Here is a 13783-nt window from a genome sequence, read left to right as displayed (position 1 = left end):
GAAAAGGTGTAGATGGTCAAAGAAGAAGACCACAATCAATGGTGCCTTTAACATAGTGAGGCTTTTCTTAACAACAATGCAATGTATAGATATGAAAGATTGCATGGACTACATGCCAAATCAGGGTGAATAAGTGTCAAATATTGGAGAGCACCAACAACTTGATGATACTCAGTATGATTAAGCAATAACTTTCCATAATAATGTGATAGCTGAGTGTCAGGGGCCAATGGTATAACAAATTGTTTAGCATCTCCAGATGTGAAGAATATCCAAGATATATTTTTGTTGACTAAAATGAAGACCATCACATGTATAGCGAGCTTTAAAACCAAGAAAATTGTGAAGTTGACCCAAAGCTTTAAGAGAAAGTTCATTTTCATGATGATAAATAAGATCCTGATGACAAAAATATGATCAACATGAATGAAAATGAAAACAAAATGCCTTTTGCCAAAGCAAAGAAAAAGAAGTATCAAAGCAAGAAGTTGTGAACCTAAGAAAAAGCAATGACATACTTAACCATTGATACTAGGCTTGTGGACCTATTTGAGGCCATAGAGAGCTTTGTGAGCTTGCAAACATAATTAAGGTATTGTGGATCCATACTAATGCATGTGAATATCTTTAGTAAGAATACCACTCAAGAATGCATTATCGCATAAATTATGGTGCGAAAGTAACCTTATATAATAACATAGATAAAGGTATGAAAGTAATTCAACCTAGCTTCTTCTGTTCACCTTTTGGCAACGTTCAATAGCATCGTCTTACTTGACTTTGATCTTATAGACCCATTTGTTCTCAATGAGATCATAGTTAAACTTAGGAGGAACTATAATTCACATGCAGTTCTTTTGCAAGGCAACAAATACTTCATTGTCTGACACCAATGATGAGATTTTGAAATTTGGGCATAGATTGTAGTCTCAACATTAACAAGGTCAAGCAAGGAATGAACTGTGGAAATAAATAAATGTGATTTCAAGAACCTTGTTTGAGTTCATGTAACCACCGGATGGATACAAACAAGTGAAGTGGTTATAGGATCAATGGAATGTGAGCAAGTAAAGAACCATTGTTAGGGCCAGGCTCTAAGTGGGTGCAAGTGGCATGAGAGAATTCTCACTCAGTGGGTGCGTAAGTGGCATGAGAGAATTCTCACTCAGTGGGTGGGTGAAGTGGATAATCAACATAATAATATAAATAGGAGGGAATGACATGGTGTAAGAGAGGTATTTTCAATTGTTGCAGAATTATGGAGAAGAAATTCTTCTTCACTAAAGACCACATGTTGACTAATAAACATTCTTGTTGGCCTGAAGATCAAAACATAACTATCTTTTACGTTGACCACTATCCCCAAGGAAAAGACATTTCTTGATTCAAATCTCCAACTTATACGAGTCGCATGTTTGCAAATAAGGATAACAGACACACACAAAAACCTTAAGAAACTTATAGTCTGTCAGGCTTTAGAATAAGAGTTAATAAGCTGACTTCCTTTCAATAATATGAGAGGGGATACAATTTATTATACATATGTGGCAATAAAAAAGCACATAATCCAAATATTTATATGGACGACGAGCATGTGCAAGAAGAGTTAACCTTGTCCCGACGATGTGTCTATGTCGATGTCCAACACAACTTCTTTGTTCATGTTGAATAATGGATGCCCGATCTGCTATGCTCAAGACACATGAGATTTGTGTTCTCCAATGAGTGCTGAGGTTTGAAAAGTTTGATTATGCTCAGTCTCAGTCCTTAGAGACCCTATGTATTTGTTCCCATGAGAAAAGTCTCCCTCATATTGATGTCTTTTGCAGAGAACTTGTTAAGTTGAAACTCAAAGAGCACATTGTTATCCTTTGTGAAATTATGAATAGAAAGTACATTCTTAGAGATGGTACAATAAGTACATCTTCCATAATAAAATCATATTTTGATGCCTAAGCGATTTCCCAAATTCACTTGGTCGCTGTAGTGATATTATTAAAGAAATTAAATCACACAAGAAGAATCTATTGACCTGGTTCAACCAATAATGATCTACATCAAGAACTCTCTTTCTCTCACACTATTCACCACAAGATAGTAGAATATTAAAAAGAATTATTCAAGTTAGATCGGTAGATTTTGTTTCCTCACTAATAGGAGTAAAATCATGGTTATCAATTACATGATAATTTACATTGTTTTTGTATTACATGATAATTTACATTGTTTTTGTTACTACAGATAGACTTTATATTGTTGTGCCTAAGCTCTTCCGTGGAATATTTGAGATAGTGCCATTAAAGTATGGCTGAGCCATAGATTGCGTCTCAGTTGTAGTTAGTCCACTATCTCTAAGAGTTCCATTCAACTTTTCAATTTTGGCTAGTTTAGAGGTTCCTAATTTTGTAGTCATTTTAATTGCAGATGATCTAAAACCTGGCTTTGGTATCACTATTGGGGTTCCTGCAATAGGTGTGTGAGGGCCTCAGTCTGTGTACCAAGGTCACCAATGGAGTCTCTAGGCTTACTTTTTTGCCAATTGGACGAAATTCTCTAGCTGTGCAATAATATAGCAAGATCAACAATAGTACAAAAAAAAAGTTAAGAGAAATAGATAGAAGAGGAAGACGAAGGGAGGCAAAGAAAATGAAGAGTACAAGAGAGAGAGAGAGAGAGAGAGAGAGAAATGGTGAGGTTGATTTTCGTGTTTGCTTCAAAGAGGCGACTCCAAGATTAAACTAATGATCAATCACAAGAACAGCGTGCAGGGCTTAATATATATCAGCCTCTTTGGATTCCTCGCAAACCTACATTTACAGTTATGGCACTTATTATATGTATGTTCATATAGTCGAAACTATGAATAAAATAATGCGCTTGGAATGAAATTTTTTCTTCATTACATACATATGTCTCAAGCAAGCCCTATACCCTGGAGGGACAAGAGATTAGGTGGGAGCTTAGGTTCTCTTCTCCAGCTCACCAAAAACTCAAGTGATTATTACTGCTTTCTTTCTTCTATACACTCCTTTTCTAGGTCCAAAAGTCTTGGGAGAACCTATGCAGCTTGCCACCCAAAAAATTGTCTAAACTTACCTCGAATCTGCATACTGTTTTATCTTGTTTTTAATATCTTAACATACAAGAAATGCACTTCGTCCATCTATAACACTGTCAATTACTGGTTAACTATCTAAACTAGAACGGCTGTACTAAACTGGCTTCTTATAATGGATTTCAACATGGTAACCAGATGTGGGAGCTTGAAATATCGGCTCTTGAGAGAAAAAGAATAGCACCATGTTCTGAAATATCAGGTATATGATCCCTGGAGTTTTTAAAGACTGAAAGTTCAAATGTTGTCGCCGAAAGAAAGCCGACAGAGAAAGAGTTATTCTCCAATCACTGCCATCTCCATCGGAATGGGCAAATAGTGACTTGAAAGGTAAGTCAATGTCGAAAGAGATAATGCCAAAGTCTTTTTTCAAGAACGATCGATAATTATATCCTCCTTTTTTGCTTGTAATTTACTCTATTCCATTTCAATCTGCCTTCTATAGGTGTTTTTTTTCGTCATTGTAGAAGATAAAAGAAGAAGGGTTCATGCACGGCCTTTAGTGAATCTTTATTTTGAAAAAAAAAGTCACCCATATAAACGGCAGCTTGCAATCTAGGGATGTCAATACATCTGATTTGAATCCGATATCCGACCGAATTGATCCAAAAAAATCAGATATGGAAAAAAATTTAATATCCAATTAAGAAATCGGATCAGATTCGGATTTAATAAATAGCATCCAATCGGATTCAGATTTGGATTTTCATATACATAAATATCCGATAAAATTCGGATACGGATATGAATCAGATTCACCGTTACATTTTGAAAATTGGCAAACTCCAGTTCAAATATGGTCTTCGGATTCGGATATGAATATAAAAATCGGATTCTGGTTGTAAAATCAGATTTTAGATTCAAATGCGGATATGACTTTTCTTTATTTGTATCCGAATCTGAATTCGTGAATATCCGAAAAAACTGATATTATTAAGGATATATCCAATCCGTTGGCATTCTATTGCTATTAGACTCGCATATACTAGATTTTATGAAAATTATCTAAACCATTGGTTTCAAGGAGAACAACGTTGAACATTAAGTTGCAAATATACAAGCCAAGCTCCGTTTTCAAGAGCCCAAAATACCCTTCAAAAGAGAAGGTAGAAAGAAAGATTGAAAGAAATGAGTTTCCTTCAACGAAACCCTTTGGCTTCTTCGATGTAGTATTTTGAACTCCTAAAAATACCATTTGAGTTCTATGCTTACAGCTTAATCTCTACCATATGATCTGCTTGCAATCAAAGTCATAAATCATTTTGATCAAGTCTGGCATACCAGGATCTGCTTTTTACTTGTTTTCCTATACACATGCATGTGCACATACACAACATATATAGCAGATGCATGTGTATAGAACAATCCAATCCTGCCAGTGCCAGATGTTACTAGATACTCTAAATTTAAAACTTTGTTGCTGGGAAATAATCAAGATTTAACGGATATTTATGGTCCTTTTAACAATAAGTTTTTAAAATTTACTCGTTTCAAAACTAAGGCTGGGCCTCGGACTGGGCCGGGCTAGCCCAACGCTCAACAAACTCGTATCAAGCTAGCCCAAAGCTCTTGCCGAAATTAACAAAAACTCGACTCCTTATATGTTATGGCCGCTAACACGGGAGAACATTATGGACCTGAAATGTCTCTGGAAATATGGACCTGAAATGTCTGTGGAAATAAAATGGAAGACCCCTCCCCTAATAAGGACATAACTAAAACTTGGTAAAATTTTCACCTCATTAAATTACCAAAATGCCCTTTTAGTAAAATGTAGGAACATGTTTTCCCATGTTAACGGCACGACATGGAAAATGCCTTTGTTATCAAATGCCCCATTTGTGAAAATGAGCACTAGGCCTTCTCTCCCTTCCCATAATTAAAATTTAGGATGGGAAAATTAGAGAAAATGTACAATTACTGCATGCAAATGTTTTTCCAGTATTTTTTCATAGTCGCTGTCAAATTCTTTGAAATCGGTAGGGTTGGTATTATTATTAGTAGTCAATAAATAAAATTTTCTGGTTCGGGCCCGACCCAAGCCCGATGTCGGTGGGCCAATTTGCCCAATACACCTTTAAACTTAGCCTTGCCACTATGTTTGTTTTTGTTCTCTCTCTCTCTCTCTCTCTCTATATATATATATATATATATATATATATATAAACCACTTGGCAAAGAGACAAACCAGACATTTTAAAATTAATGATTAAAGTATTCTTTATACAACATAACCTTATAAATATGGTCTTAAGAATGATTTGGTGAGTCTTTTTATTTTTTTTTACTTTGATACTGTTCCGTTAATAATTGAACAATGGATGACTCTTATAACATCAAAATTTGATATTTGAAAAGATCAATTTTTTTACAAAAATAACTTCAACTGAAAGATTATTTATATAAAATTAGTATTAGAAAAACATTAGGAGGTTTATATTCTGTTTAAAACACATTTTAACATAAATTTGAGAGGTTTTGTTTTTATCCCTTATCCCTTATCCAAGTGGTATGACATTTTACCAATTACTATATATATATATGTATATATATATTACCAGTTTGGAGTCAGGTTTATAAGACAATAACAATTTATTATTATTGCCCAACGAACTCAGGCAGTGGGTTCATCTAGAATTGGATCAAAATTCTGTACAATAAAAATAACAAAATTTTCAAATCAATTCTGCCCATTTGCAGCCATAATCAAAACGCAATTCATAAATGTCGGGAAATCAGTGATAATCATGAATACCATGAGCCCGGTTTCCGGTTACTGAAAAATGAAGGAACCCCTTGGTTTGCTTTAAAAGCAATATTTCTGCACTTTACATAGAAATCACAGGTGCATGATGGACCTTCTCTGTTCAAGATTACTAATCTCAACAAAATGATGAATGAGATATGTATGGCTGTTGAGTGCAATCATTCTGTTTTTGGTTGTCGTGAAGATTTGGCACACCATGAATTTGTTGCCTTTTGATGACTCCAAAAATAAAAATAAAAATAATAATGGTACATGCACGTCACAGTCACATGAGCATGCCTTGCTTGGGAGTAAATAATACATATAGATCACAAGCGCGTATGAGAGCAAATATTACCCCTGGTGCTTTGCCAAAGCCAATTTTTAACCTGTCAAGCTTCAAACTTGTGTGTCAACGGCCTCTTTTTGTTTTTTTGTTTTTGTTTTGCAGCAGCACAAGGAATTGACGTCACAAGGATTCGAAACAGGAACTGCTCTCGCCCGACCATTGCGCCAACCATAGTCACAGAGAACACGACGAAAAATTAACTAGCCATTTAAAACTTAAAAAACATGTTTTTAATGCATTTTTTTCAGATTTTTCATTTTCTTAGTTTTTTAATGTGAACATTTTTTTTTTCATTTTTTATTTTTTATTTGTTGCAAATCTACTTGTCTTTTGATGTTTGTGCTATTAGTTTCTCACTTATTTTATTTTTCTTTCATGTTTAGTTTTTTAAAATTTTTAATTTACCATATCTTTTTTCATTTTTTTCAAGCTCGCCGCATTATACCAAAAAAAAACATCACCGTTTAAGACTCAAAACATTATTTGTGATTATGGCGTCAACCCACTCCAGACAATCTTTTCATGCTAATTCTACCCTAACTATGTGGTCCATTCAAATGTACACAAATTTTCCTTTTAGCCCCTTCTCAATTAAAAATCACATACAGGAGCTCCCTCTAACTAGAGATGTCAATATATCCAATTTGAATTGGATATCTAACCAATTCAATCCGAAAAAATCAGATATGAAAAAAATTAATATCCGATTAAAGAAACTGAACCGGATTTGGATTTAATAAATGGCATCCGATCAGATTTGGATTCAAATATACATAAATATTCGATTGGATTCAGATCAGATTCATTTTTAGGCAAACATCCTGTATCTAATGTTATTAAATTTTAAAAATTGGCAAAATCAAGTTCAAAATTCGAGTTCGGATATAAATATAAAAATCAGATTTGAATCATATTCAGATTGTAAAATTGGATTTTGGATTCAGATATAACTTTTCTTTATTCAAATTCGAATGTGAATATGCGAATATAAAAAAAAAAAACAGATATGATTAAAGATATATCCAATCCGAACATGGACCGTTGACATCCCTACCTCTAACTTATATCCCTGGCTGTGCCAGAACCGTTTATCGGTAAGCAAAACTGAGAATCTGACCAAGTAGGAATCGAGTTCGTATTTGTTTGGGGGAATTACATGTGAATATTATATGCCAAGTTGGCTTGGCTTATATAGCAACTCTTTTATCATGTCAATGTGGGAACCAAATTGAACCTGGAGCTCGATCCAAATTCAGGTTCAGTTTTATAAATCTGAACCCAAGTCCAACTTAGTGTTGGACAATATTTTCTCTACACTCATCTTCCCTCCCTGAAATAGTAGAATTTCGTTTGAACTCAGGCCCAGAGTCCAGTCTCTTTTTCCTGTGTATGCTTCAATTTGACTGCACTGTCTGGTCCCTTCATAAACGCATGTAATTATATACAAGGGCTGCAGAAATACATATATATATATAGGGGCCAAGGCAGGGTAGGGCCCGCATGCGCCCTGGTCTCGCTTTTTTTTTTTAAAATTTCACTTGTTTTATATAAAAATTTTGAAATTTTAATTCGGCTCGCCTCATGAAAAATTTTTGGTCCGGCATGCATGTATAAGGAGGCATTCCTCTTCTTAAATTGGTACGGCCCTCACCGACAGAACCCGGCTGATAGACGAACATGGTTAAAGAGGATTAGTCGCAATCACACACACTTTAAAGATGGTGGAGATGTTGCCGTCGCACCGCAACTTATTTTCACAAGCCGAAGGCAATAATGCCAAGGGTTTCGACGCAAACACAATTACAATAAGAATAGCCCCACCCCAAAATCAGTTCTTTTAATAAATGGTTGTAAAATATAAGTGTGGTGGGCTCATCACTTTTTTTTTGTTTGTCTTATATCAATCGTGTATTTATTTTAAATAGACAACTCTAATTAAATATTCACTGACTCATACAAATTTCTTTGTAATTCGAATAGTTGTACAAATTTCTTTGTAATTCGAATAGTTGTATATTTATAATTTCTGAGCTACCTGTTACCTGTTAAGTATTTTAGAAGTTAAAAAGTATTTTACAATTCTCCGATTTTTCGGTTTCTATAGAAATTCTTAACAGTCGCCAACTGCTGTTAGCCTATATTCCTTACCAATATTTTAAATATATTTTAGATACTACATATACCTATTGATTACTAATTTGGCAATATGTTGAAGGAATGCCATTCTCAAATATAAAACACTTGTACATTGCACATGCTCTGTTCTCCCGTATTTGCAGGTTTGAAATTGTTGACGGGGTGCCTCAAATATAGGGCTGCACAAGGAGTCCGGAATTGGCTCGACTCACTCGAACTCGCTCAAAAAAACTTTGGCTCATGATGATACTTGAATCGATAAAGAGTTTGAGTTTCAGAAACTTGACTCGTTTATACTAAAAAACTCGGCTAACAAACCAATACTCTATATAATATTGCTTAAACCGGCATCACAAGTTATACGAGTTAAGACTTCAAGAGTTGAACGAATTAATGCTTACACGAGTTAACGCCTAAACGAGTCGAGTTTGAGCTCGATTTTGTATAGCTAAGTCGAGCTCGAGCTTGCTATAAGGAGCTTGAGTCGAGTTCAAGCTGACCAAGCTTGAGCTCGACCCGGCAAGCTCCGGCGACTTGGCTCCTGTGCAGCCTTGTTGTTTATTATGAACTTTGCATAGAGGGGAGTGAAATGACCGACCCCACTATAACATGCAGTCACATTAGGACAGGAGGGTAGTCCATTCCATACCTTACCATAAACAACCATAACACGGAAGTCGGCCTCCGACAAGTGGTTGGTAGGCAGTCACTAAAGAGATCTCCTCTAAAAACACTGGCGATCATCGAAATCGTGAGTGGAATGAGCTCGTTGAAAAGGGGAGTTAGGTTTCAGTAGCGCTCATCACAACTCTCACTTAGACAGAGATATCACATCGAATCTCATGAGCATCTGCCCTCGCCTTGAGCAACGAGGAGTAAGAAAGTGTTCTCAGTGGCTGTGATTTCTAGAGTTCCTGAATTGAAAAGATCAAAAGCATTTGTCCCAATGGAGGATACCCATTGAGAATGTTGATCTTAAGATTAAAAGTGTCACTAGGAAGTCAATTCCGAGATTGGACGGACATGATAAAGAGTTGCTTAGAAGATTCTCAATCTCCGTCTCTTTATGGGACCTCAACATCTTTCCCATGAGAAGACAAAAGAGAAACAAAACAAGAAAAATAGAGAACATCCCCAGCAACAAAACAAGCTATTTCAAGTTACAACCACTCTTCCTGTCATGATAAGATGGATAAAAATGTCTTGTCCCCTAATAAATTTATATATATATATATATATATATATATATATATATAAGTTTCGCATAAATATGTATTAACTAACAATGGTGTTTATATACACATAAAGAATGATTAAATTAATCAAAACGCAAAACACCCAACCTCCCTCCCCAAAAAAAGCACACGAAAAAAACAAACTCAGACCTCAAGGTGTCCTCCGCCGTTGATGGACGCTTCGGACGAGGAGGTCGAAGCGGCAATGCCGTTGTAGTCTGACGCGCTATCTTCCTGCAAATTCATTAGCAGATTGGAGCTGAAGCTCATGCTGGGCTTTGACCTCGGCACCGCCGGCGACGACGTCTCGCCGCTGAGCATTTGTACCACGTTCCTCATGCAGGGCCTGTGCAGGGGGTCCGGGTGGGAGCAGATCAGCCCCACCAGCAGCACCCTCCTCATCTCCCCCTCCTCGAATTCGCCGGCCAGCCGGACGTCGGCCGCCTCCACCAGCCTTCCCTCCCTGTGGAGCCCCCACACCCAGTCCACTAGGTTCACCACCGTCTTCTCGATTGGCCTCCGCCCGCATGCCACCTCCAGCACCACTGCTCCGAAGCTGAAGACGTCCGTCTTGTCGGTCGCACGGCCGGAGAGGACGTACTCCGGCGCCAGGTAGCCCATTGTCCCCGCGGCGATCGTTGCGTCCGGCGACCTGTCGTGCTCGATCTGCCGGGCGAGCCCGAAGTCCCCCAGCTTGGCGTTGAATCCGTCGTCCAACATTATGTTGCTGGCCTTCACGTCCCTGTGGATTACCTGCTTCTCGCATTCATCGTGGAGGTAGGCGAGGGCGGAGGCGACGCCGGCGAGTATCCGGCGGCGGTGTCGCCAGGGGAGCATCGGCGCCGGGAGGAAGAGGGCCTTGTCGAGGCTGCCGTTGGGCATGAATTCGTAGACCAGGAGGATCTCCCCTTTCTGGTGGCACCACCCCAGAAGCTGGACAAGGTTCCGGTGGCGGAGGGCACCGATGATGGACAACTCGGACAGGAACTCTGCCTTCCCCTGCCCGCCGCTCTCATTGCTGCACCTCTTCACCGCCACCACGGCCCCTGTCTCCGCGATCACCCCCTTGTAGACAGTGCCGAATGCGCCGTGCCCGATTATCCGGCTGGAATCGAAGTTCCGCGTCGCCGATTTCAGCGTCCGGTAGCTAAATTCACGAGGTGCCCGGACCATCTCCGACGCCGGTATCTCGAGCAGGCCATCGGCGCGCCGCAATCGGACGCCTCGGAAGCGAAACCAGATGATGAGGCCTGCGCAGGCGACCAGCACGAACGCGCCGGCGGTAACGACCCCAGCCACGGCGCCCGGATCGGACTTGCAGAGGCGGTTGTGGCACGGAGAAGAAGAGGCTCGGTCTGGCGCGGGGTGCGGGGAAGGGGCAGAAGAATTACCCGTTGATGAGGGCGGTGGGTAAGTGGTGGGGCTAGTGCCGCTGCTACTAGCAGGTGGTCCCTGTCCCTGAAAAATATTCGTTGGTGGTGGAGGGGGAGGGGGAGGGGGTGGTGGCTGCGAAGAGGAAGAAGGGGAGGGGGAGGAGGAGGATGAGGAAGACGGGAGGGAGGAAGCAAAGCTCCACCACTGGATTGTATGGGTTTCGGTGCTGCCCTGGGTGGACGCAGAGAATCCGACAAACGCGTACTCCCGGAGGTGGGCGGCGATGTCCACGTGCACGGAGAGGATGGGATCCGGCGGGCGGAGGTTGGAGTAGGAGATGGAGACGTCGAGGAGGGAGGTGCGGCCGTCGTAATCGATCCAGGCATTGACGACGTCGCCGGACTTGAGGTCGACGCCGACTGGGTCGAGGTCGGCGACGGCGTAGGAGGCGAGGGAGCCGAGGTCGAGGCCCACGTGGTTGCCATTGATGTCGGCGAAGCCGACGTCCATACACGTGTCGAACTCGACGGCGACGATGCGGGGCTCGGGCGGGTCGAGCGTAGAGATGAGGCCGAGGTAAGCCCCGGGCTCGCCGAGGGTGCGGTCGTCCGGCGCCAGCACGAAGGCGAGCCCGGCGCCGATGGACGACGGGTTGAGGTTGGTGATGGAGAAGGCGAAGTTGGTGGAGAAGGACGCCCTGGCGCGCGTCGCAGGGTCGACAAGGCGGACGGGCTGGGCGTAGAGCGCCCTTCCGGCGGCGCTGTTCGGCACGGGCAGCTCCCTGGTTAGCGCCAGCGTCCCGTTCTTGACGTGCGCGTCGCCCAGCAGCCGCAGCCTCCCTAACGTCAGCGTGTTCAGATCGAACTCCGTCTTCTTCCCCTCGCTTCTGCTGCAGACCAGGAGGAAGGCGAGGAGGATGACCACCAGAAGGGCGGTGGTGGTGATGGGCAGCCGGAAAAGCCGCCGCCGCATCGTCGCATTGGCGGTCCTTTTCCCGAAAGGTGACAATCCTTTCCCGCCGGTCGTCGCAGCTAATGATGCTCCGGGGCTGGCTAAGAGAAAAAGGAAAGGAAAAGTGTGACTGACGGGACGGGATTCTTTTCTCCCTTCTCCTCCTTCCTTTCCTTTCTTCCTTTACTGTTTTCTCTTTTGAACCTCTGGTTTTGGTCGGCTACTTTACTTTGGAGGGAACCGGATTTGCCGGAAAAGCGCCATCGTTTCCGTCAAATGGCTGAGATTTGGCAAAATGGGCACGCCAGATGTAGGAAGAGCGGAGAATGCAGGTGGAAGAACTGAGGGTAGTGAGAGAAAAGGAGGTGGGGATCTGAAGGAAAGAGAAAGAGATGAGAGGAGGAAAAGAATTTGGGGAGGGGAGGAGGAAGAAGAGGAGAGTGAGTGTGAAGGAGACAAAGTCCATTTCGGGTGTCAGAGTAACCTGTCCCCACACCCAGCCAACGGTAACCTCTCTCTCTCTCTCTCATCTTTAACTCACGAGCATATTAGACGCATGACGGTAGTGTGTAGCGTCCAGCTGACACGTCACTGCCGTGGAGTAAGAAACAATGATTCTCTTTCTCTCTCTATAGGCGGATTTGTAGAACGAGTCAAAGTTACTGTAACACGGCTCGAGCCTACTTTGCTTAACCTGAATTGCGTCTATATATATATATGTGTGAATGTAAATTAATTAAAATATTTAGAGTAATACATATTGTTTGGATATTGATTTCTTCTTCTTCATGAGATAGATTTGTTGTTCAATACGTGTCCCTTGCCAATGATTATCTTGTTCTCTCTTAAATAAATGAAAAGTTTAAACTATGAGAGAGTTTTGTTCTTTGTCGTGCCTCTTGTCGAGCTGATTTTTTTTTAGATAATTAATCATATAAACTATATCAAAGCAGACCTTGGGTTGGGCTTAATTTGCATGGGCCCTAAATGGCACACCATTGTTGCAATAAAAACATATGGACTTTGAAATTGTAGTTTGCGTTTTGTTGACGTCTTCTAAAGTTTTATAAAAGTGGTTTGAGTGTTTATACTAGACCACTGGGTGGAGCTACACATACACATAGACAGGTGTGAGTAGTAGCCCACACCAAATCTACAAAAACTTTTTAGTTTTATATTATCGCTATACGCTTGGTTCGTGAACAAGTTTGAGTCGAGTTATTTGCTTAACGAGTTGAGCTTGAGTTTGTCGACTCGTTCAGATAATCGAGTTGGGTTCGAGCTCAACACGTAACCCCAAACCTTAATCAAGTTTGTCGAGCTTTGATCGAGTCGAACTCGAGTTAAACACGTAACAATGAATATCAATTTTGTTCAAACGAAGCGAGCTTGGCTAGAATCGTGTTCACCCCTCTTCAACGGCATTCAAGGACGAACCCTACTTGGTCCACGTTCAACCGAACCCCAAAATAGCTTCAACGAGGACGAGAGTGGGTCTCCCAAAGCTGGCCCCGGCCCCTGTGGGAGAGCCGAACCCGGTTCAGTGTTTTACAGTGCCGTGGGCCCACCGGTACAGCGCATGGGCAGCACTCAGGCTAGACGTGGCCGCATCCCATCCATAGGACCCTCCCGTAATTGATCGGGTAATGGGTCGGAGATTTGCCATTATTTGGACCGGTGTCAGATCCAATTATTTTTAGCCGCGCCACGACCCATTTGGACCCAGCCTCGACCGTTGGGTCGCTAGTAGGTTCGGTCATGGTTGCGCGAGTTTGGTGGGACCCATTTGCGTAGTTTCCCACTTTCTTACCGACTCTACTTCCGTGGGGGTCAACAATAGGTGGGCCCCCCCAGCTTAAAAGGGTGGTGGTGGTCCC

General features: G+C 41.4%; 1 protein-coding gene across 1 annotated transcript; it reads right to left on the bottom strand.

The window, feature by feature from the left end:
• Window positions 1-9600: 9600 nt before the first annotated feature.
• Window positions 9601-12517, bottom strand: LOC116254963 (L-type lectin-domain containing receptor kinase VIII.1-like). The gene has a single exon (XM_031630642.2). The coding sequence runs from the start codon at window positions 11925-11927 to the stop codon at window positions 9726-9728; it is 2202 nt and encodes a 733-aa protein (XP_031486502.1). The 5' UTR covers window positions 11928-12517; the 3' UTR covers window positions 9601-9725.
• Between the last annotated feature and the right edge of the window lie 1266 nt (window positions 12518-13783).

This window comes from Nymphaea colorata, chromosome 5 (genome assembly GCF_008831285.2).
Source record: "Nymphaea colorata isolate Beijing-Zhang1983 chromosome 5, ASM883128v2, whole genome shotgun sequence".
Lineage (NCBI taxonomy): Eukaryota > Viridiplantae > Streptophyta > Magnoliopsida > Nymphaeales > Nymphaeaceae > Nymphaea > Nymphaea colorata.
This window is presented reverse-complemented; position numbering and strand designations above follow the sequence as displayed.